Source organism: Pelobates fuscus, chromosome 5 (genome assembly GCF_036172605.1).
Source record: "Pelobates fuscus isolate aPelFus1 chromosome 5, aPelFus1.pri, whole genome shotgun sequence".
NCBI classification, from domain to species: Eukaryota; Metazoa; Chordata; class Amphibia; order Anura; family Pelobatidae; genus Pelobates; species Pelobates fuscus.
In genome coordinates, this window is record NC_086321.1 from 268,136,423 (window position 1) to 268,162,215 (window position 25,793).

The 25,793-nt window shown below is 40.5% G+C and overlaps 1 protein-coding gene across 2 annotated transcripts in view; it reads left to right on the forward strand.

The window, feature by feature from the left end:
- LOC134611411 (stimulated by retinoic acid gene 6 protein-like) overlaps nt 1–25,793 on the forward strand; it is a 236,127-nt gene that overhangs the window by 182,421 nt on the left and 27,913 nt on the right. For both annotated transcript variants that reach the window (XM_063455276.1, XM_063455277.1), the window contains exons 12-13: nt 4,810–4,885; nt 5,993–6,074. In XM_063455276.1, the coding sequence (XP_063311346.1) occupies nt 4,810–4,885; nt 5,993–6,074 (158 nt within the window). The remainder of the gene's footprint in view (nt 1–4,809; nt 4,886–5,992; nt 6,075–25,793) is intronic.

Sequence of the window (25,793 nt, forward strand, 5' to 3'; positions counted from 1 at the left end):
TTTTATTGAGTATATTTTATTTTTCCCATATTATCTCAATAAGACTGGCAATATATATGTTTCTGCCCATCACTTCCATCCTTATTATTCTATTGTCTTGCTTTTTTAATACACTTTATTTGTATATATTCAGTTTCTTTTCCAGCTTGGTATGTGGCTTTAAATTTATGTTGGTGGAACGCATTTGCGTTCCACAGCTGGCATATCCGCTTGTATCTGATATGGGAGGCGGATGTGGGCGCTCAATGGAACGCATGTGCGTTCCACGAACAATATATCCGATCACACGATCGGCCAAACAGGAACAGGACGGCGAAATTCACCAAGCGGAACCGGAAGTCATTCTTCTACACCGGGTGGAACGCAAGATGCGTTCCACAGGGAAAAATACCGCAAAACCACAACAAATGGACGGATATAAAAGAAACACAAGAACTTTGATATACAACACACACCAACTGAGGAAGCCTATTAGGCAAAACGCGTTTTGGTGACTATTGGACTTTAATATATGCTTTTGTTTTTTATTTTAACCCGTCTTTTGGAATAAATTATATACTTTTATAGAATTTTTAAGTATTTATTATTCCTTACTACTCTACCTGAAAACCTAAAAAATCTTTTCCATCATCTGGAGTGGGGTTTGTATCTCCCTTAAAGGATCCTATTGATATCCAGACCAGAGCCAGGTTACTTTATGGCTCTATTTTTGTGAGTGTGCTATCTACAGATATTGGATTTACTCTATATTTTAAAAGATTTATCTGCACTACTGTGTTTCCCTCTGTTTCTGTTTCAGCTTTGTCAGCTGTATCTTGAAGAGAGGGAAGTATTTTACTGCTCCACCTATTTTTTTTTTTTGTGTGTATCATTATATGTATTTATGTATATGTTTTTTAGGTGAAGGGGATACCTAACTAGGTGTTTGAGCTGTTTACACTACTTTGGGACTTACTTTCCCTTATTGTTTAATTTTTACTTTATTTTGGATTTTAATAATTTATAATAAATAATCACTTTCATACTCTCAGTTGTTTCCAGCGATAAATATATATTGCTTAAAGCAACCAGTTTGACGTACTGGATTTGCTTGATTTCCATATATAATTTGTTCTAACAGATGGTAGTGCAGGGGTAGGCAACCTACGGCACTAGTGCCATGCACGGCACTCGAGGTGCCTTTGCACGGCACTCAATGCTGCAAGAGCCAAAGATGCTCTGGCCTGTCAGGAGTCCCAATGAAACTTCAGATATCTGCTAATACGAAAAGGTGGTGAAGGACAATCCTCCATTTATGCATTGCAGCACATAGAGCAAGTGATCTCAGATCACTTCCTCCCAGCACTTGTGAATGGGAATCCACACAGGAGTAGAGCAGCCCACAGCTTGCTGTTGCAGCTTCTGTCCTTGAGCTGTACCTGGCCAGCCTGGTCCCCACTAAAACCCAGGAAAGCCTCAGAGCTGCAGAATAACCCTCCCCTCATACAAATAATACAAACACACACACAGTCCGCACAAACACGACACCACCAACAATCCACATACATGCACACAACCCCACATGCAGCCTCTCACATGCAATACCCCAAACAGCCCCACACATACACACACTATCAAATACACAATGTGACATATCCATCCACACACAATTCCACAAGCAGCCCCCATACACAGCCCAAATTCATAGGTATAAGCACAAATACAATGATACAAAGCAAATGCAGTATACCATGCACACCTCAATTTAAAGAAATAGGACCGACACGCTACGGGACATTACAATCATATTTCGGCACAGTGCTGCTAAAAGGTTGCCTACCCCTGTGGTAGTGGATACTTTGTAAGCACTCTAAACCATCTGGTTACTGTATCCTTTATTTTTACCTTTAACTAGTTCCTCTTTTTTTCCTTTAACTAGGGTCCAAGATAACTTTGTCCTACTATTTATCTAATAGCTGCATTAGACATTTAATGGTTACATTTTAAGACATTTATCTGAAGTATACTTAAGGATGTCTTATAATCTATAATCCCTGACCATTTTCTTCACTTTCCGAATTTTATTTTATTTTATGTATTCTACTAAGTAAGCTCCTGGATAACTGTTACTATTTCTTATAGTATCTACAATCTATCTAAAACGTAAACAAAACCTGGCATTTGTGCTATATGTCTGTCCAACCGTAATTCACCTCTTTCATATTAAATGCACCCACCCTTATTATATATAATTTTATTCAGGGGAAACAGGCCTTTCATTTAATATCAAATATTTAGCTATGAAACATAATTAAATATGACAAAAATGGGAGAAAATAAGAAATTCTGTTTTGTTTTTTTAGTTCTACATGACATTTTAACTGTCAATACTGATTGCTTTTACTGCAATAAAATACACATATTTGTATTCAGCAAAGTCTCACGTGTAAAACAGTACCCCCAATGTACAGGTTTTATGGTGTTTTGGGAAGTTACAGGGTCAAATATAGCACGTTACATTTGAAATTGAAATTCGCCAGATTGGTTACATTGCCTTTGAGACTGTATAGTAGCCCAGGAATTAAATTTACACCCATAATGGCATACCATTTGCAATAGTAGACAACCCAAGGTATTGCAAATGGGGTATGTCCAGTCTTTTTTAGTAGCCATTTGGTCACAAACACTGGCCAAAGTTAGCGTTAGTATTTGTTTGTGTGTGAAAAATGCAAAAAACGCCAATTTTGGCCAGTGTTTGTGACTAAGTGGCTACTAAAAAAGACTGGACATACCTCATTTGCAATACCTTGGGTTGTCTACTATTGCAAATGGTATGCCATCATAGGGGTCATTTTCATTCTTGGGCTACCATAGGGTCACAAAGGCAACGTAAGCAATCTGGCGAATTTTAATGTGAAAAAAATGAAACACAAGCCTTATATTTGACACTGTAACTTTTGAAAACACCATAAAACCTGTACATGAGGGGTACTGTTGTACTCGGGAGACTTCGCTGAACACAAATATTTGTGTTTCAAAACAGTAAAAAGTATTGCAGCAATAATATCGTCCGTGTAAGTGCTGTTTGTGCGTGAAAAATGCATAAAACGTCACTTTTACTGGCGATATCATCGTTGTAATACATTTTACTGTTTTGAAACACTAATATTTGTGTTCAGCGAAGTCTCCCGAGTAAAACAGTACCCCCCATGTACAGGTTTTATGGTGTCTTGGAAAGTTATAGGGTTAAACATAGTGCTAGCAAATTAAATTCCCTATACTTTCGGCATGGGTTGTCAGGCAGGTCCCACTAATTGTAATTAATTAGGATACCTAATTATGTAAAAATATTACATAAATATATGTGTAGAATTAATATATGTGTATATATATATATATATATATATATATATATAATTTTTTTATATATTTTTATTTATATATAGTTATATATATAGTGATATATACGTATATATTTATGTATATAAATATATATATATATATATATATATATATGAGTTTGCTCTACATGTATTTTGATATAAATAGATATATATTAATATCACAATACAGTTAGAACGAAATAACACACATCTATATATTTTTTTAATTATTTATTTTTAATTATTTTTTTAATTAATTATTTTTACATATTTACATATTTTTTAAATATTATATATAAATATATATATATAACAATAATTATATATATTTAATCAGTATCAGTCTACATGTAATTTGATATTAAAATATATATATATATATATATATATATATATATATATATATATATTAATAGTAAAATACACCTAGACAGTGTGTGTGTGTGTATGTATATGTGTATATATATATACTTAGATCCTATATATATATATATATATATATAATATATAATTATTAAGTATATAATTATTTTTTTTACACTGATTTAACTTTTTTTAATTTGATTTCAGCCAGCAGGGGGACTAACTGTCATTACAGTTAGTCCCCCTGCTGGCAATGCAGCAGCCAGCTATACGGGCCATGTGATTGTGAGGTCCTCGCAAGGACCTCACTCTCACATGGCCCGGGGGGGCTGAAGAGGGCGCACGTGCCGTGGGGGGCTCCCTGGGAGTCCCCACAACCGCAATCGCTGGCGTGGGATCGCCGGCAACCGGGTAAGTTAAAAAAAAACGGAGGCGTACAATTACGCCCGGCGGCGTTTAGAGCTGCTTAAAAAAGGACGTAATTGTACGCCCTCCGGTCTTAAGGGGTTAATGTAAGCACTGCCTTTTAGAGAAAATGCAGTGTTTACATTATTGCATAGGAACACTTCTAGAGGCAGTCATTTAAATGAGCACTATACGTGCTTCCCGGGTCAGTGCTGCACACTGTGCAGAACTGATCTTCACCATCTCCACACTCTGCATGGAGATGCTGAACACTCCCATAAAGATGTATTGATTCAATCTTTCTCTATGGGAAAGCATTAGATTGGCTGAGATTGTCAAATTTGAAGATCTCAGCTAAGGAGGTGGAGCAGGACCAGACAAGACTGGCACAGCGCTGGAAGAAAGGTGAGTAAAATCACCCTTTTAAATGCAGGAATACCTGTGATATTTCTTATAATGCCTATATGGCTGGTTTCTAAACATAGCTCATCTCAGCTAGTAGGTCTATTTTTAATGGATATGTCACCTCAAGTTAAACGATATGTTATCTGTGCTGGTGCAATAAATGAAAAATATGGATACTGTGTTTGAATACATACATAGCAAAAAAAGCCAAAATTGCCTGTGTTCTTAAGTACAAAACAATTAAACTGAAGCTGTGTCTGTTTTGTTTATTTAGGTATCTGGTTTTTCACAACAGTCTTTTCATGTTTGATAACTGCCAGCTATGTTTTTCACATATTAGCCTGCTACAGGTAAGAAGGCCTGATCTACATTACATTTATATGTGTATTTTAGAAGTAATGGAATTCTCATGCAAGAGAGAATGAATTCTCATGCAAGAGAGAATGATATGCAACAGCAAAACTAATATTTCAGACATGAGCTAATACGGCTGTGAACTTTTATTTATGGAAATATATTTACATGAATATATATCACCTAAATAAGTAGGATAGTTATAGTTGCATAATACACAATATGAATACATATACAATATTGGCCATTTTTATTTAAATTCTTTATTTTTGAAGCGCATTGTCAATTACATCATAAGATTATGGCATTTAACTGGTTACATGGGTCGGCACAAAGACATAACGGTAAAGATGATTTGAAATATTGGCCATTTTTAATTGAATGTACTTGTAATTGTAATATTGGATGTTTAAAATTGTATGCACTTAATTTCCACATTTTTTGTACATTGCACTGTATTCAATTTGCATGTTTTTTACTTGCTAAATAATAGCTGTACACATTTTATCACGCTTCCCCTCCAAAATGTGGTAAATAAAATAACCCCCCCTCAAAAAAAATTGTGCTGCACTAAATAATAGTGTAAAATAAAAATTATACTTACACTCAAAATGAGTTTAAAAACAAACATAAATCACAGTACAAATTGTTACAAACAACCAGTAATGTGCAAACTTATATGTGGAACAGCTACTGGGAAATCCTTTGATTACGGTAGGTCTATTTTGAAATCTAAAAGTTTAAGTGATCAACTAGTCTTTATTAAACCAGGTTTGTTATTAGAGCTAGGATTTCCTTAAATCCTTAAGTAAGAGAGGGCCCTTTCATATAAATATATAAATTGATATAGAAACTACTCAGCATTACATAACAGGAACCCTGTTCTGATCCTGGTTCTCGTGTCCTTGTAGTGATGAGTGTTTTCAATTTACTTTAAACATGTATACAATTACTTATTTGATATCTTATTCCATTCTCAATCTTCATATGTAAAAACATAGTGACAAACGATCATACAAATGGTGATATATTAAACTATCTGTGTGAAACAGTCCATTAAGGTTTATAGTTTTCTTCTTAACTTTTACCTCTTTTTAAACTAGGAATCAGCTAAAGAGTCTTTGGGCAGGAAATAAAATGTTTCTCCCTATGAAGTTCCATAAGCCTACATCTTCTCGATGTATTGTAAGTTCATCTGTTTTATGTGTTCTATGGCAGTTTGTATTCATGAAAAAAGATAAAGAAAAGGTGGAAAACATGGAATAAAAGACTGAAGACAAGTAGTGTGAGGAAGGGCACCAAAATGCAATGAAATGGGTAGAAACAGCAGTGGGCAGCTGCTAACGATTCAGAGAAAATTCAGAGACATTAGCTTTTAGAGGTGAAGGTAGGTATTTAATGACCATGGCCTTCTTGCACACAGAGGTCAATTATACATTTCCACTTAACACCTATCTTTGGGACCAGAATAAGACAAATACACCATAAAGACAGCAAAAAGGAAGATTAGTCCATGTAAATCACTCGGGCATCATTTACTAAGCTTCCCAAGTGATCCAATACCAATTATTTATCTATGGAAGTCACCATTAAAGTATACGACCTTTAATGGTGAAACAAAAATTAAGACGTTTTTTTCTAAAAATTATTTAATATTTTTGGATAAAATTATATATATATAAAAAACATGTTTGTTATTTATATTTGTTAATACTGATATAGGCCCTTGTTTAATATGATGCAAATATTTTTTCTAAATATTAAATAATTTTAAATGTTTATGCAAAAATAATTATTCATTTGAAAAACATTATTAAAGCATGAATGCTTTTGATTTAAAATTGTTATATAAACTTTTCAAATTATTTAATATTTTTAGTTAGAGGTTTAAAATACTAAATATCATGAAATATAGCATATATCAAAAACATATTTAAATAGTGTAAATTTTTTTACCATTAAAATGTTTATGCAAAAATATTAAATTAAGTCCTAAGGCCTCAATTTTGATAAGCTTTCCAAATGATTCAATATTGTTAGAAAAACCATACCAAATTATAGATCTACAAAAATCCCCATAGATTTTAATGGACAATACATATTAATAAACAGTGCATACAATACAATTTAAAATTTTACAAGCTTACTTAAAATTACCTAACAAATATTGGGGATTTAGTTTAATTATATGGCCATATTGTTTTAAGCCCACCAATATCGGTGGATTCTACTAATTGTAACATGGGATGTAAACAATTACTTTATTGTGCTAAATTAATACAAATTAAACCAATTAATCCATTTAACCCCTTAAAACCGGAGGGCGTACTATTATGCCCTATTCTAAGCGGCTCTAAACGCCGCTGGGCGTAATAGTACGCCCTCCGTTTTTTTCTTACTTACCCAGTCGCTGGCGATCGCGGTTGGGGAGACTCACCTGGGATCCCAGGGAGTCCCCCACAGCATACCCTGCCTCCTCCCCCCCTCCCCAGCCATGTAAGAGTGAGGTCCTTGCGAGGACCTCACAATCACATGGCCGGTTAGCTGTCTGCTGCATTGCCAGCAGGGGGACTGCCTGTAATGACAGTTAGTCACCCTGCTGGCTGGAAATAAAAGAAAGTTAAAATAAGTGTAAAAAAAATAAATAAATAATAATTATATATATATATATATATATATATATATATATATATATATATATATATATATATTATCAAATTACATGTAGACTGATACTGATTAAATATATATATATATATATATATATAATCAAATTACATGTAGACTGATACTGATTAAATATATATATATATATATATATATATATATAAAATATAAAAAAATATGTTAAAATAATTAAAATAAATAATTAAAAATATATAGATGTATTTCAATCTAACTGTATTGTGATATTAATATATATATATATATATATATATATATTTATATCAAACTACAAGTAGAACAAAATATATATATCTATATACATAAATATATAAAAAATTTGTAAAAAAAAATATATATATACACACATATTAATTCTACATATATGTATGTAATATTTTTACATAATTAGGCATTTTAATTAATTACAATTAGCGGGACCTGCCTGACAACCAATGCTGAAAGTATAGGGAATTTAATATGCTAGCACTATATTTAACCCTATAAATCACCATAAAACCTGTACATGGGGGGTACTGTTTTACTCGGGAGACTTCGCTGAACACAAATATTAGTGTTTCAAAACAGTAAAATGTATTACAGTGTTTGTGACTAAGTGGCTACTAAAAAAGACTTGACATACCCCATATTGAATACCCTGGGTTGTCTACTTAAAAAAAATATGTACATGTAAGGTGTGATTCAGAGATTTATGACAGATAACAGTTACAATGTCATTATTGATAAAGTAAAAAATATATATTTTGAAACAGCAATGTCCTACTAGTACTTATAGCCCTATAACTTGCAAAAAGCCAAAAAGCTGTAAATACTGGGTGTTTTTAAACTCAGCACAAGATTTTGAATCTATTTAGCAGTTTTTTCATTAGCTTTTGTAGATGAGTAAAATATATATATACACACACACATGCAGATACACAGACACAGAGATGCACAGTTTTTTCATTAGCTTTTGTAGATGAGTAAAATATATATATACACATACACATGCAGATACACAAATACAAACACAGACACAGATGTGGATGCACAGACACACATACAAACACACAGATACAGACACACACAAAATCACAAAAGATACACTGACACACATGCAGATGTACAGATACACAGATACAAATAGTTCTACACATACAGTTGCAAAGACACACTGACACAAATAAGATGTACAGACACACAAATACAAACATTGCCATGCATGCAAATACAGACACACATATACAAACAAAAATACACACCTACAAAGATACAGATATACAGATACATACACTGACACACATGTAGATACATAGACACAGATAAAAGCACTACACACATACAGATACAGATACACATAGAGTGGCACAGACACACTGATCCACATACTGACACATGCAGATACACAGATACAAACACTGGCACACCTACAGATGCAGACATGAAGATACACATACTGCCACATACAGATGCGAACACTGACACACATACAGATGTACAGACACACAGATACAAGCATTAGCACACATGTAGATACAGACGTGCACACACATACAGTGTCTTGCAAAAGTATTCACCCCCTTGACTTTTTACCAATTTGTTACATTACAGCCTTAAGTTCAATGTTTTATTAATCTGAATTTTATGTGATGTATCAGAACACAATAGTCTAAGTTGGTGAAGTGAAATGAGAAAAATATATACATACAACTAATTTTTAGAAATAAAAAACAGAAAATTGACATGTGCGTATGTATTCACCCCCTTTGTTATGAAGCCCTTAAAAAGCTCTGGTGCAACCAATTACCTTCAGAAGTCACATAATTAGTGAAAGGATGTCCACCTGTGTGCAATCTAAGTGTCACATGATCTGTCATTACATATACACACACACACACACACACACACCTTTTGTGAAAGGCCCCAGAGGCTGCAACACCTAAGCAAGAAGCATTACTAACCAAAAACTGCCATGAAGACCAGGGAACTCTCCAAACAAGTAAGGGACAATGTTGTTGGCGTTATACAAGTCTGGGTTAGGTTAGAAAAAATATCCAAATATTTGATGATCCCCAGGAGCATCATCAAATCTATCATAACCAAATGGAAAGAACATGGCACAATAGAAAACCTGCCAAGAGATGGCTGCCCTTCAAAACTTACGGACGGGCAAAGAGGGCATTAATCAGAGGGGCATCCCAGAGACCTGAGGTAACCCTGGAGGAGCTGCAGAGTTCCACAGCAGAGACTGGAGTATCTGAACATAGGACGACAATAAGCCGTACACTCCATAGAGTTGGGCTCTATGGCAGAGTGGCCAGAAGAAAGCCATTACTTTCAGCAAAAAACAAAATGGCACATTTTGAGTTTGAAAAAAAGGCATGTGGGAGACTCCCAAAATGTCTGGGGTCAGATGAGACTAAAATTGAACTTGTCAGCCATCAAAGAAAACAAAATGTATGGCGCAAACCCAACACATCACATCACCCAAAGAACACCATCCCCACAGTGAAACATGGTGGTGGCAGCATCATGCTGTGGGGATTAGTGATGTAGCGAACATAAAATTTTCCGTTCGCAAATGGCGAACGCGAACTTCCGCAAATGTTCGCGAATGGGCGAACCGCCATAGACTTCAATAGGCAGGCGAATTTTAAAACCCAAAGGGACTCTTTCTGGCCACAATAGTGATGGAAAAGTTGTTTCAAGGGGACTAACACCTGGACTGTGGCATGCCGGAGGGGGATCCATGGCAAAACTCCCATGGAAAATTACATAGTTGATGCAGAGTCTGGTTTTAATCCATACAGGGCATACATCACCTAACATTCCTAAATTGTTTGTAATAACATGCTTTAAAACATCAGTGTAACGGCTACCCAGGTAGTGAGAGGGTATCAGCCGTTGGAGACGTCCTTTTCCCTGGCAAGTTGCTGTATAAAAGTAGAGCTGGTATAATCCCATCCACAAGATCCAGAGAGAGAGTCAGGTTCAGCTGTAAAAAGAGCAAGGTAATAATCCAATATAATTCCCTTTCAAGAACGAGACAAGGCTACGTTTTGAAGGGTCAAGTAGAACTGAGATTTATTGACAGGGGTCTCCTTTTATTCAATACTGCCCTGGGAAGGGCTACAACTACAATAACCAATCACATACATGGTACAACCCCCACGTCTCCTCCCCTCAGATAAACATGTAACACAATTAAAACATACACAATTTTACTCAAGTTCTGGATGTACCCCGAAAACAGGGGGTACACCTTTAACTCCAGCAGCGCTTGATAGCTCTCATTCAGGGGAACAACATATCCAAATTCCAGCTCATTCGTTTGAGGGGTTCGGGAGTTATGGGTCTTTGAAGTTTTGACCGACCGCACAGATTCTCTAGCCGAAAAGAGTTCCATAAGTTTTGGCCCTGCGGTCGGTCCCTGTTCGTGCATTAAAACCCCACGAACTCCTTGCCATCCATAGTATTCCCGGTGTTCGTTGGAATCCCTATGTAAGCTTAAGTATAACTACCGAACAGCCGGTTGTTCGGTAGTTCCAGCACGAAGTTATGGGCTCATGGAGGTCTAAGCGGTGTTCGCCTGTTTGCGTATCCGTTTTTAGTTCCATGCGTTCACGAGCAAACACTGCTGTTCATGCGTAAGATGGCCGCGAACACGTGTAAAGTCCCAAAATGGCGGCCATCTATTCAGAGCACAAAGAATTAGTGTGAAATCATACGAACGGCTGCAACAACGCTGGGAGGTAAAATATCACTTAACTGTTCCCCTGGGTGGTCCGATGTTCGGTAGTTTAAGCTGCATTCTCCGGTAATGGCATTTCTCATAAAATAGGTATTCGGATAAATCCAACTGTGTTCTGTTACATTATAAGTCCAGGCATAAAGCATAGTTCTGTTACAATCAGGTATGATGTTGTATTGATCAGGTAGTGTAAGGGTTACGCCCGCTTCACAATGACAGACCAAACTCCCCGTTTAACGCACTGCAAACAGTCCATTTGCACAACCGCAAACTCCCCATTTGCACAAGGTTGGATACCAAGCTAGCCATGTCCCGTTCCTTGTCCTCACTGATGTCATTGAAGGTCTCTTCCTCCACCCAGCCACGTACAACACCAAGGGTCCCCGAAAGGTGACAACAAGCCCCCTGTATTTTTTTTTTAAATGTACACTACTGTTACACCAGATATGAGTTGCACTGGTGTGACACTGTGCCCTGGCAGGCCCTGAAACGCACACGTGTGAAGGAAACTGACTGCTATTATATTACAGTCAAAAAAGATGTTTTGTTTTTTTAAATGCAAGCTATTGTGACACCAGATATGAGTGGTGGCACTGGGCAAGTGGGCACAGTATACGCTGTGAGCCTGACACACAAGCTGGCAGGCAGGCAGGCAGGCAACTGCAATTAGATTACACAGGAAAAAAAAAAAGCAGACTGATGTTCTAGCCCTAAAAAGGGCTTTTTGGGGTGCTGTCCTTACAGCAGAGATCAGATGAGTCCTTCAGGACTGTACTGGACACTGAATACACTAACCTATCTATCGATTTCCCTATTAAATCAGCAGCAGCTACACTGTCCCTCCTCTCACTAAGAATGCAGCTTCCGCGTGTCCTCCTGGTACCAGCAAAGCATGGCAGGATATTGAGTCTAAGCTGGACAGACTCTTTAATCAATTTTGGAAGCAAATAACAAGCAGGAAGCCCCAACAAGCTCCACCACAGCCCCAACAAGCTCCACCACAGCTAAGCGAAGCAGTCCCCATTAAAATCCACCAACGCACGAAGATGGGACCGGAGGCACAAACAGAAATGCAGAGCCTGCCCCACGTCAAGCACTCACCTCCACCTTAACCCCTTAAGGACACATGACATGTGTGACATGTCATGACTCCCTTTTATTCCAGAAGTTTGGTCCTTAAGGGGTTAAGCCACCACAATCCCGCACCGGACGTGAAGCACCACCGGGACAGATCCGACCACCCGACAAAACAGGCTTCCACCACCTCAAGCCGCGAACCCGGCACTCAGCCAGAGACTTGCCTTTGTTGTTCCAGGTATCAGGGACTCCCAGCGTCTGCACCTGGCACCCAGAAGGGATCGGATGAGCACAAGCAGTAAACGGCAGCCTGCCAAGCATGTCCCACTATAGCCGATCCTCCACACCATGCCTTTGATCACATGAACTGCTCTCTGCACATTAACTAATCGTAAAGTAGCAAGCGTTTAAACATGTCATTATTTCACCTCCTAAAGCGTTTATTGTCGTAGTTCCTTACATGCCTTTACCTTAACCGTTCATGCATTATGTTATTCTCTAGTCTCATCTCATGGGGCGACTCACACTTGATTTATAACTAGTAGTGGAGCTGCTGATATAAATACACAGTTGATAACGTGCAAGCTACACCCTAAACATGACAGCCATCTTTCACAACAATGTACTGCTATATACTCATACCCTCAGTGCAACTAGCCATGATATACGCACGTTCAGCCTAGCATGCTCAAATATAACACACTTCTGTCTAAAAAAAAAAAAAAAGAATGCAGCTTCAGAATTAATCTAAATTGTATGCTGTCTAGGAGGTAGGAGGGTCTGGGAGGGAGGGTCTGCTGCTGATTGGCTTGAATGTGTCTGCTGACTGTGAGGTACAGGGTCAAAGTTTACTCAATGATGACGAATAGGGGGCGAACCGAACATCGCATATGTTTGCCATCCGTGGCGAACGCGAACATGCTATGTTCGCCAGGAACTATTCGCCAGCGAAACGTTCGGGACATCACTAGTGGGGATTTTTTTCAGCAGCCGGGACTGGAATACTGGGCAGAGTTGAGGGAAAGATGGATGGTGCTAAACACAGGGATATTCTTGAGCAAAACCTGTACCACTCTGTGCGTGATTTGAGGCAGGACAATGACCCCAAACACACTGCTAAAGCAACACTTGAGTGGTTTTAGGGGAAACATGTAAATGTGTTGGAATGGCCTAGTCAAATCCCAGACCTCAATCCAATAGAAAATCTGTGGTCAGACTTAAAGATTGCTGTTCACAAGCGCAAACCATCCAACTTGAAGGAGCTGGAGCAGTTTTGCAAGGAGGAATGGGCAAAAATCCAAGTGGTAAGATGTGGCAAGCTCATAGAGACTTATCCAAAGCGACTTGGAGCTGTGATTGCCGCAAAAGGTGGCTCCACAAAGTATTGACTTTAGGGGGGTGAGTAGTTATGCACATTGACTTTTGCTGTTATTTTGTCCTATTTGTTGTTTGCTTCACAATAACAAGAATAAAAAACATCTTCAATGATGTGGGCATGTTCTGTAAATTAAATACAAGAAAGTGAATAGGTGAATATACAGTAGTAAAATATGTGTGGTAGCAGAGAAATAGCTACAGACAACTAAGTGGAAACCCCTTATAACACTTAAACAAAAATATTAAAAAATACATACAATTGGTGGAACACACATCTTATGATTCTAGGAAATAAAACAGAATGACATAGTATAATACTGTTGGATTCAAATATATATTGTATAAATAGAGCAGTATTACTCACAAACCCAGAGCCAAATCAGCATATTGCTCTCATGGGAAGCGTAGTGGGACGCTTAATAGGATGTCCCCATCCTTCTTCTTGTTGCTCCTTATTGATCCTTAAGTGATGGCTTGTAAAGGATGAGATATTCAAGTATCTTTCAATATGCAAATATTACTTTATTTGTTGAATAAAAAATGCAAAATAGCAAAGGATGGAAATTCCAATAAAAACATAAAAATGAAAGTCCTGTGTATACAGTCTGATCCAAAACGCGTTTCGCCCTATGGTGGGGGCTTCCTCAGTTGGTGTCAGTCGATATCTTCTGAGGGGGCTTCCTCGGCACTTCTTCATTCTACTTCCGGGTTTTTTTTCCACTTGTTCGCATTTGGAACGCATACTGCGTTCCACCGCCGGCTACAGAAAATACGCGACCCGGAAGTGGAACGCATGTAGCCGGCGGCGGAACGCAGTATGCGCTCCAAATGCGAACAAGTGGAAAAAAAGAACGCTGAGGAAGCCCCCTCAGAAGATATCGACTGACACCAACTGAGGAAGCCCCCAACGCACTTAATGACAAGCAATTTTTGCATTTTCATGCTGTTTGCGTTCAACTGCAATTTGCATCTCTCTCGTTTATTGCACCGACACATATTATATACTGATTTTTAAAGGACAGAAAGGGCTTTAATTTGATGTAACATATATATATATATATATATATATATATATATATATATATATATATATATATATATAAATGCTTATTTATTATCAAAAAAATGCAGAAAAATGCAAAAAGAAATTGTAAAAATTGTTTGTTTTACAGTTTTTGCAATAATAATGTGTGCATAATTAGTACAGGTTAAAGAAAGCAATTAAAAATAAATTAATTTAGTTGTTCTGATTTACAGAATATATAATGTGTCTGGGATTTTAAGTTTTTTTTGGTAATTACAGGTCACAAAGCACAAGGAGTAAAATAAACTTTAAATGTGGAGCGATTTTAGAATTTGGTATGTTTGTCTTGTAAGCTTAATAGCCATAAAAGAAAACAAAATTGCCACACAAAAGTATATATTTATATAAAGAAGACATCACAGGCTATTTACCTAATGTTGTTTTGACACTTTCTACATAGTCATTTCACCGCCAACCTCTGCTAAATATTGGAGAAATTTTTTTTTTTTTTGTTTTTGGCACACAAACTTATAACAAAGAACTGCTCATGTGTATTTTGTAAAGTTGGTGTGTGCTATTCCTGTACAAAGTTTTATTTTGTGTTCAGTTACACCTGCTGAGTAAAATGACACCCCCTTTGTATGTCTTTGGCACTATTTCGTGAAGCTACAGTGCCATATAGGAGACCTGTCCTTTTCAGTACTCACAGTAGAATTTTGAGAGACGGATTTAATGAGCCAATGCTTCCATTTGGGGTATTATAACAGTTTGACTGTTCAAAAAAAACCCACAAAGGCCTACCATTTGTAAAAGTAGACACTCCAGGGTATCTCATATGGTGCATATTGTGCCTTAACATGCCCCCATTTTTTTCACCAATATATGCCAAAGTATGTGGTAAAAAAATATTTTGGGCATTTTTTACATACAGAATACAATTTTGCTGGGCATTTTGTATATTTCATATGTGCCACTAAGTTCAAACCCCCCAAATTATGCTCAGCTAAGTCTTCTGAGTAAAATGACACCCCCATTGTATGTCTTTGGCAATATTTTGTGAAGTTACACTGCTGTAAAAGAGACGTAACAAGTTAAGGTTTTTAAGTGTGAATTTTCATGGAGGGTTTTGATGCGTCCGTGTCCCACTTTGGAGCACTTGAGCAGGCTGCATAATACAACTACACCATAAAGGCATACCATTTCTTAAAGAACACTGGGTATTTCAAAAGGCATATTTTGAACCTTAGCGTGGGATAATGTTTCCGCTAGCTTGTACCAGGTGTAGTGGTAATAAGCATTTTTTCTGCCTTTTTGACACACAAAGTGAGTTTGCACAGTATATTTTCAAAACCTTATGTGTGCTACGACTGTATAATACTTCATATGTTGCTCAGCTATGTCGGCTGAGTACAGCAATATCCCCGTATGTACCTTTTTCAGGTATATGTGGACATTGGAGGGGCACTTTGTGACATAGCCAATCCATTTTGTTTTCAAACTTTAAATTTTTGCGCTGTGCTCATGTTCCATTTTAGAGTATTTTACCAGGCTATATAAACCAAATACCCCATAAGGCTATACCATTTCTTAAAGATGACATCCCAGGGTATTTCAAAAGGCATATTTTGAACCTTAGCATGGGATCATTTTTCCGCTAGCTTGTACCAAGTGTAGTGGTAATAAGCATTTTTTCTGCCTTTTTGACACACAAAGTGAGTTTGCGCAGTATATTGTGCAAACCTTATGTGTGCTACCACTGTATAATACTTCATATATTGCTCAGCTATGTGGTCTATGTAGCGGAGAGCCGATCTTTCACAGCTATTCTCCACTAGAGATCCCAGTGAGGCTCAGGAACAAGGTGATGATAAGTCCACAGGCAAGGTTTCTAGCAGGTAGAGTAATACAGCAATATCCCCATCGCAATCCCAATAACTGGACGACACACAGTTTCAGGAGTAGTACTGACAAGCTTTATTCCACAGTTCCTTATAAAGCCCTCTCCCATGCAAGGGAGGAGGTTCTATCACTTAAGACATTATCCAATCTGTGAACAGTAACCTCCCACACATCTCCTCCCCTCCTCTAGCATCATAATCCCCTTATCATGTACATAGTTTTACCCAAGTTTTGGATGTACCCTAAATACTTGGGGTACATCCACAAATCCAATATCTCCAGATAGCCCTAGTCTGGAGGAACAACATATTTTAAAATCAGCCCATTCGGATAAAGCGTTCGGGAGTTATGGGACTTTAAAGTATTGACCGACCGCAGGGGTAAAGTATCCGAAAACAGTTCCATGCATTTTGGCCCTGCGGTCGGTCACAAACAAGGGAATGAAAACAGACGAATTGCCTGTGTTATAGAGCCTGGAGAGGGTTTGAATGAATTCCCTTGTTTGTGGGGTTCTTTCTACCGAACGGCGGGTCATTCGGTAGTTTCTATACGAATTTCTGGAAGTATGGAGGTCTCAGCGGTGTTTGCCTAGTCAAGTGTCCGATTTTAGTTCCAGACACTCGACGGCAAAACACCGCTGTTCGGCAGTTTAAGATGGCCGCCGCCACGTGTTCGTATCCCGAATGGCGGCCACCCAGAGGACAAAGACCACACTGCACGAATAGGTAATTACCCGTTTGCAACATTGTTGCAAACGGTAATTGAAGGCACACTTTACACAGGGTGGTCTGGTTGTTCGGTAGTTTCATTCCCTTGTTTCATTCGAATGATTCTACCGAACAACCAGAGGAATACAGTACTTTACACACATTCAACTGCCAATATAACCGGATACAATGATTTCTATGCATGTTCACACACATTAAACTAGCAATATGACCAAATACAATTATTCCCATACATGTTGTAGGACAGCCCGGTACCAATCCGCTACCCTGCTCCCCCTTGCCCACAAGCCGGCATACACAGTCTGATCCAACACGGATCGGCTTGGGGATGTCCGGGGGCTCACGGATCATTTCTCTAAGTCAGTTTGTCTTGACAACCCGTCAGCATTTCCATTCTGCTTACCCGGCCGGTACTGGATATTAAAGTCAAAAGGCTGTAGCGCCAAACTCCAGCGCAGCAGCCTGGCGTTGTCCCCAGCTATCCGGTTCAGCCAGACTAACGGGTTGTGATCCGTGAGCAAGGAAAAGGGCTGTCCATATAAATAGGGCTGCAGTTTCTTTAGGGCCCACACCACAGCCAGGCACTCCTTTTCGATGGCGGCGTAGCTTACTTCTCGAGGTAACAGTTTGCGACTGATGTAAGCCACTGGATGTTCGCCGCCATCGGCCCCGACTTGACTCAGTACTGCCCCCAATCCAAACATAGAAGCGTCTGTGTGAACAAGAAAACGTTTAGTTGGATTGGGAGCTGCCAAGACAGGGGCATTTATCAGTGCATTTTTCAATTGTTGGAATGCCTGCTCACACTCCGGGGTCCAGTTTACTTGGCGGGGAAGGTTCTTACGGGTCAGGTCAGTGAGGGGTTTGGCCAGGGCGCTATAATTGGGAACAAACTTCCTGTAATACCCCGCTGTCCCTAGAAACGCTAAAACCTGGGTCTTAGTCCTAGGGGTGGGCCACTGGGCTACAGCCTCTACTTTGGCGGGTTCGGGTTTCTGTTTACCGCACCCTACTCTATGTCCCAGGTACTGTACCTCAGCCATTCCGATACTACACTTGGCCGGCTTCAAGGTCAAACCTGCTTCCCTTATCCTACCTAGCACAGCTCCTATGTGAGCTAAATGTTCCTGCCACGTATTGCTAAAAATAGCAATATCGTCCAGGTAGGCACAGGTATAGTCCTGAAATCCATCCAGGAGTCGATCTACCATCCTTTGGAAGGTGGCTGGGGCGTTTTTCATCCCAAATGGCATGACCTTAAACTGGTACAAGCCAAATGGGGTGACAAAGGCCGACTTCGGGATGGCGTCTGGGGCCAGGGGGATTTGCCAATAACCTTTACACAAGTCAATAGTGGTGAGGTATTGGCCCCTGGCCATTCTGTCCAGTAACTCGTCTATCCGGGGCATCGGATAGGCGTCAGATACGGTCTTCTCGTTCAATCTCCTATAGTCCACGCAGAAGCGGGTCGTACCGTCTCGCTTTGGTACGAGGACTACAGGAGATGCCCAAGGACTGTCTGAGGGTTCAATCACCCCCAGTTGGAGCATCTCGTCGATCTCCTTACGCATGTTTGCCCGTACCGCTTCTGGGATGCGGTAGGGAGTCTGGCGCATGGGTAGTTGCCCTGGGGTCTCGACCCGGTGAGTTGCCAGAGGCGTGTATCCAGGTACATTAGAGAACGTGTCGCGTTTCTCTTCTAATAGTTGCTGTACCTCGATCCGCTCCTGTGGGCTCAGCCGATCTCCCAGCGCAACCTCCCCTAAATCCACGGACAACTGCCCATCCCCCAGCAAATCGGGGAGGGGTAAGCTGTCAAACTCTTCCGTGTTAGGGGCATAGATGGCGGTTACCTCCTCAGTACGCTCGTGGTAGGGCTTCAGCATGTTCACATGGAGCATGCGTCGCCCCCCCCAGTCCCTGTGCAGGGGCCGATAATATAGGTGGTGTCACATCTTTGCTCCACCACCTTATATGGGCCCTGCCAGGCGGCCTGTAACTTATCATGTCGGACAGGTTTTAAAATTAGTACTTTCTGCCCGACCTGAAAGCTACGGTCCCTGGCTCCCCGATCATACCATGTGCGCTGGCGGGTCTGGGCCTCCTGAAGGTTTTCCCTTACCGTCTTGGTCAACGCTTCTAGGCGGTCCCGAAAGGCCAACACATATGGTATGATGGGGGTGCCGTATGTGCTCCGGTCTCCCTCCCAATGCTCTCTAATAAGATCTAATGGGCCTCGGACCCTCCTCCCAAACAGTAATTCAAACGGGGAGAACCCTGTGGATTCCTGCGGCACCTCCCGGTATGCGAATAGGAGGTGCGGCAGGAATCGTTCCCAGTCCTTGTGGGTCTCTGCGAAGGTTCGGAGCATCTGCTTCAAGGTACCATTGAATCGTTCGCAGAGCCCGTTCGTCTGGGGGTGGTAAGGGGCACTGATAATAGGCTTAATGCCACAGATCCTCCAGAGGTGTTGGGTGAATTCTGCGGTAAACTGGGTACCCTGATCCGAGATAATCTCCCTGGGTAATCCCATCCGGGAGAATATCCGCATGAGGGCATCCGCGACCGTTTCAGCGTGGATGTTGGTCAGAGCCACTGCCTCTGGATACCTGGTGGCATAATCTAATACCGTTAAAATATACCTTTTTCCTGACGGGCTAGCTTTATTGAGGGGGCCTATCAGATCCACCGCTATTCGGCTAAAAGGTTCCTCTATTATGGGTAAGGGGTGAAGTTTAGCCTTCCTGCGATCTCCCCTTTTTCCCACTCTCTGGCAGGTATCGCAAGTCGTGCAATATCTGCGTACTTCCTGGCTAATCCCTGGCCAGAAGAAACTCTGGGTTAGTCTGTACCTGGTGCGACTAACTCCTAGATGTCCGGATAGCGGAATATCATGCGCTATCCGGAGTAATTCAGCCCGGTACCGCTGCGGTACCACTAATTGTCTCCTCGCTATCGGGTCTGACCCCGTAATCTGCTTGCTTGTTTCCCTGTACAAAAGTTGTTTATCCCAGATAAATCTCTCTCCCTCCGCCCCGGGGGGACCCGTGACAACCTTGTCCCTATACACCTGAAGCGTGGGGTCTGTTGTAACTTCAGCTACAAATTCATTAGGTGGAGCTCAGGGGACACATTCTAGAGGGGGGGTAGGGTTGCTTACCTGGACCTCCGGCAGTGTGTTGTGGTCCTTTGTGCGGGCCTGTTGTCGGGTGACTACAGGGTTGACCTCCCCTGTGGTGGGCGACTGGGGCTCAAAAGCAGAAGTGAGCCTCCCCAGATCGTTCCCCAATAAAACCTCCGCCGGTAAATGCGGCATCAACCCCACCTCCACTTCCCCTGCCCCCGCTCCCCAATGTAAATGTACCCTTGCTGTAGGTAGCCGGTACACTGCTCCCCCAGCTACCCGGACGGCAACAGTTTTGTTCAGTTTTGCCTGATCTGAAATCAGGTGGCTCTGTACCAAAGTGATGGTGGCTCCCGAATCTCGTAACCCCCGGACTGCTGTACCATTCAGATATACGGTCTGTCGATGGTGCCGTAGATTGTCCACATTAGCCTGGACAGGATCTGCCTCGTGCAGTACCTCCCATTGTTCCACAGTGGTAATGGGGACTGCGGAACCATATGGGGTGGCAACTAGGTCCTGGTAGTGGTGGGCTGCGGCCGCCCGGGGTGGAGGTGGGCCTGGACGAATCCAGGTGGAACGGTCCCGCAGCTGTGGGCATTCCCTTTTATAATGTCCCCACTTCTGGCAGTGATGACAGGGGCCAGCGGTGGGTTGTCGGAACCGGGGCTGTGCAGCGGGTGGTGGTGGTGGTGGTAGTGGTCTCGGTGGAGCTGGGGTGTAGGTGGTTCCCCCGAATGTTTTAAAGGTTGCTTTTGGAGCTGCAGGTTTTTGTTGCCTGCGTGCATCCAGGTAGTCATCCGCTTTTCTAGCAGCCTCGGTGAGGGAAGTAGGGTTTCTGTCCCTTACCCATTCCTGGACCTCACTGGTTACTCCCTCATAGAACTGCTCCATCAGCAACATCTGTATTACATCCTCCATAGAACGTGCCTTGCTAGCTTGCACCCACCCGAGTGCTGCCCTCTGTAATCGGCATGCCCACTCTGCGTGCGAGTCCTTCTCTGCTTTCTTTAAATCCCGGAATCTCCGCCGGTATGCCTCGGGTGTTATAGCATACCTGGCGAGTATAATTTATTTTACTTTACTGTAATTCCTTATTTCGTCATTAGGTACAGTCCGATATGCCTCTGCTGCCCTCCCGGTTAACCTTCCGGCCAAAATAGGTACCCAGTCCTCTGTGTTAATTTTATGCAGTGCACACAGTCTCTCAAAGTCTTGCAGGAAAGCGTCTATATCTTCCTCTGCCTCCACATATGTTTTAAAAGCCTGGTACGGTATTTTAGGCTTACCTTCCTGTGGCACATTACTTGCAGAGCTTTGTTCTGGAACTGTTGTCGCCTGTGTCCTTAGGATGAATTCTTGTACCTCGGACACTGTCCTGGTAATAATTTCTGCTGGGGGGGTTTCCCCATAAAGGGATAGCCTGAACTGGACCTGCCTCTGGAATTCCGATCCTTGTGGTGTTCCTCCCGGCTCCCTCTGTGCCGGAACTGAATCGCCCTCCATTCTGTACTCTGCCATGAGTTCTGTAACAAGTACTGCTTTCTTCTTATTGCTGGCTTGTATACCCCTTGCCTCTAGGAGGTCCTTTAGCGTGGAGCGTTTTAGCGCAGAAAAATCAATCTCCATCCGTACTCCATTTACGCTTGTTCCTCTGTGAGTTTGGATCCCAGCGCTGCCAACCAATGTAGCGGAGAGCTGATCTTTCACAGCTATTCTCCACTAGAGATCCCAGTGAGGCTCAGGAACAAGGTGATGATAAGTCCACAGGCAAGGTTTCTAGCAGGTAGAGTAATACAGCAATATCCCCATCGCAATCCCAATAACTGGACAACACACAGTTTCAGGAGTAGTACTGACAAGCTTTATTCCACAGTTCCTTATAAAGCCCTCTCCCATGCAAGGGAGGAGGTTCTATCACTTAAGACATTATCCAATCTGTGAACAGTAACCTCCCACACATCTCCTCCCCTCCTCTAGCATCATAATCCCCTTATCATGTACATAGTTTTACCCAAGTTTTGGATGTACCCTAAATACTTGGGGTACATCCACAAATCCAATATCTCCAGATAGCCCTAGTCTGGAGGAACAACATATTTTAAAATCAGCCCATTCGGATAAAGCGTTCGGGAGTTATGGGACTTTAAAGTATTGACCGACCGCAGGGGTAAAGTATCCGAAAACAGTTCCATGCATTTTGGCCCTGCGGTCGGTCACAAACAAGGGAATGAAAACAGACGAATTGCCTGTGTTATAGAGCCTGGAGAGGGTTTGAATAAATTCCCTTGTTTGTGGGGTTCTTTCTACCGAACGGCGGGTCATTCGGTAGTTTCTATACGAATTTCTGGAAGTATGGAGGTCTCAGCGGTGTTTGCCTAGTCAAGTGTCCGATTTTAGTTCCAGACACTCGACGGCAAAACACCGCTGTTCGGCAGTTTAAGATGGCCGCCGCCACGTGTTCGTATCCCGAATGGCGGCCACCCAGAGGACAAAGACCACACTGCACGAATAGGTAATTACCCGTTTGCAACATTGTTGCAAACGGTAATTGAAGGCACACTTTACACAGGGTGGTCTGGGTACAGCAATACCACCGTATGTACCTTTGCCAGGTATATGTGGATGTTTAACGGGCACATTTGAGACGCAGCCATTCATTTTTTTTCTAACTTTGAAGTTGTACATTGTGTCCATGTTCCATTTTGGAGTAGTTTAGATGGTTGGTTATTGAAACTTCCCCCCAAACACATACTATTTATTAAAGAATACACCCAGGGGTAATTCAAAAGGCATATTTTGAACTTAAGCGTGGGATCATTTTTTCTCTAGTTTGTTCCAGGTATAGTGGTAACGAGTATTTTTGAATGTATTTTTTAACTTTTTATACTTTTTTAACTTTTTAAACTAGTTTTTAAACTTTTGTTTTGCTTATTTTTTTTTTAAACTTTCCTAAACTTTCTTAAAACTTTTTTTTTACAGATTTAACATTTTTCTAAGCTGTTTTTTACCGTTAACCCCTAACTAGCAGTAATCAGCACTAACCATAAATTCCCCATTTTCCCATAACTCCCACCCACCCCAGCTAGCAAAATATATCATTATAAAATATTTTAATTAAAGAATTAAATAAATTGAACCCCTGAGAGTTAATAAATAAATAAAATTAATCCTCAGGGGTTAAAACAAATTAGATCACAGTATAATACTGTGATCTGTATTTTGATCACTGTAGGCAGGGGGCAGGATCAGCACTGAACCCGTGAACCCGGAAGTGCAGGGAGGTGGAAGGTAAGTATACACAGCACATGTGCTCGCTCTGACATGCTGTCAGAGTGGGCACATGTGCTAGGACAGCCCGATCTGGTGCTCCCGGTCTGCCTCTAATACAGAGGCAGACCGGAGCACCATTAACCCCGCGATCGCCGCAATAGCGGCGATCTGGGGTTAATTTTACCGCGTGACGGACAAGGTCCGTCACCCGTCGTTAAGGGTATCCCCAGGATGACGGACCTCATCCGTCACCCGTCCTGAAGGGGTTAAAATATCGAAATCCCAGTGAGTTTACAAACAGTATCGGATACTCTAACATCTATGTGGGGTCCCCTTAACCCACACCAACAAATTCAAAACACAAACATACACAAGGTGGAGTATCTTACATGCAGTTTGAGATAATTGTAGATGGTAATTCCTTAAGGAGTATGGTCCTAAAGGTAGATAAAAAAAGAAAAACAAACACTAGCGCAATAGGGATTTTTTGGGGGGTCCCACTCCCTCTTGTGTATTAGCATCAACTTATTGATTTAACCACAAATTCAAGTATTGATTAAGGTGCTTTATTATCCATAAAGTGCACAAAACATAAATGCAATAAAAATAGAATAAAAAGTTCTTACAGAATTTGTAGTAAGTCCTTATGGTTAGCAAAACACGTTTTGTTAATCCCAAACAAGTTTACAACGTTTTGTTTTCTTTTCTTGCTAAGAACAATGACAATGAACAGCTACAAAACAAGTGTAACATGTATGGAATATATTGTGAGCCACTGTTTCTACTCGTATGTATAACACTGAACCACAATTGGGCTTTTGCATAAGCCACACTGTTCATTATGTGATTACTATTGTCATTGCAAAATAAAGAATCATAAAAAAAAACACGTTTCGTCTCTCTGGGAGGCTTCCTCGGTTGCTGTGAAGTGATTTGTAGTCCTTCCTTCTTTTAAATGGTTTGTGTCTGCCGCTTTCAGGTGTCTTGAGATTCGACCGATTAACTTACGGTTCCGGTTTTGTGTTCCATTGTTGGAACGCAATGTCTATTTGCGTCTGACGTACTTCCGGTTTCCTTCGTTGGTATTGGAACACAACCTTGCGTTCCACTGTAATTACTTCCTGTACCTGAAATTTGTATGGCTATTTCCTTCAATTTGGAATGCATGGATGCGTTCCACCAGTCGATATGCGGTTCTATGTCCTTATTGGTCCATAATAAAGCTCGGCAACAAATACAATTGGAGAGAAAAGAAGGGAGGGGATGAGAAAGGGAACAATATGTTATAAAGAAGGGGTAAAATCTCTAGGAGAGAGAGAGATATTTGATCTAGTAAAATTAATTTATGTTAGGGTGACACATATAAGCACATTATTAAAAAGGAGTCGTGTTGAATTAAACATGCTAAAACATATAAATACATATAATATGACACATGGTTAAAGAACATATGAAGATTATACTTAATAACACATAATAAAAACTATTAGGATATTAAATGTAAAACACTTTGAAAAAGAATACCAAAAATAAAATTGGATCTAGCTTTCTATTGGTTTTTATAATAACCTATGAATTTTTGTAATACATTAGTTTGGGAATTTCTTTAAAAAGGGTGAATTTATTATGGTTGATGGGTAAAATATATAGTACCTTGTAGAAACTGTTATAAACATAAATACTATATTATATTAAAAATGACAGACTTCAAAATCGAAGTTTAAACCGTATGGAATTTATGTTTTAAAATTGAATATAAACTTAATTTCCTCTCTGCCTAGTCTTTTCACATAATCGCCTCCCCTTTAGTCTTTTTCCACTTCTTTTATTGCACAAAAAAACAAGCCACCTGGGTTCTGATTATACATACGTTTAAAATGTAGGGAAACACTATGTGCTTCTATCCCTTTTATATATTCTTGTTCAACAATTCTGACCTTAAGTGGTCTAATGGTTCTGCCTACATACAGCAAATTGCATGAACATC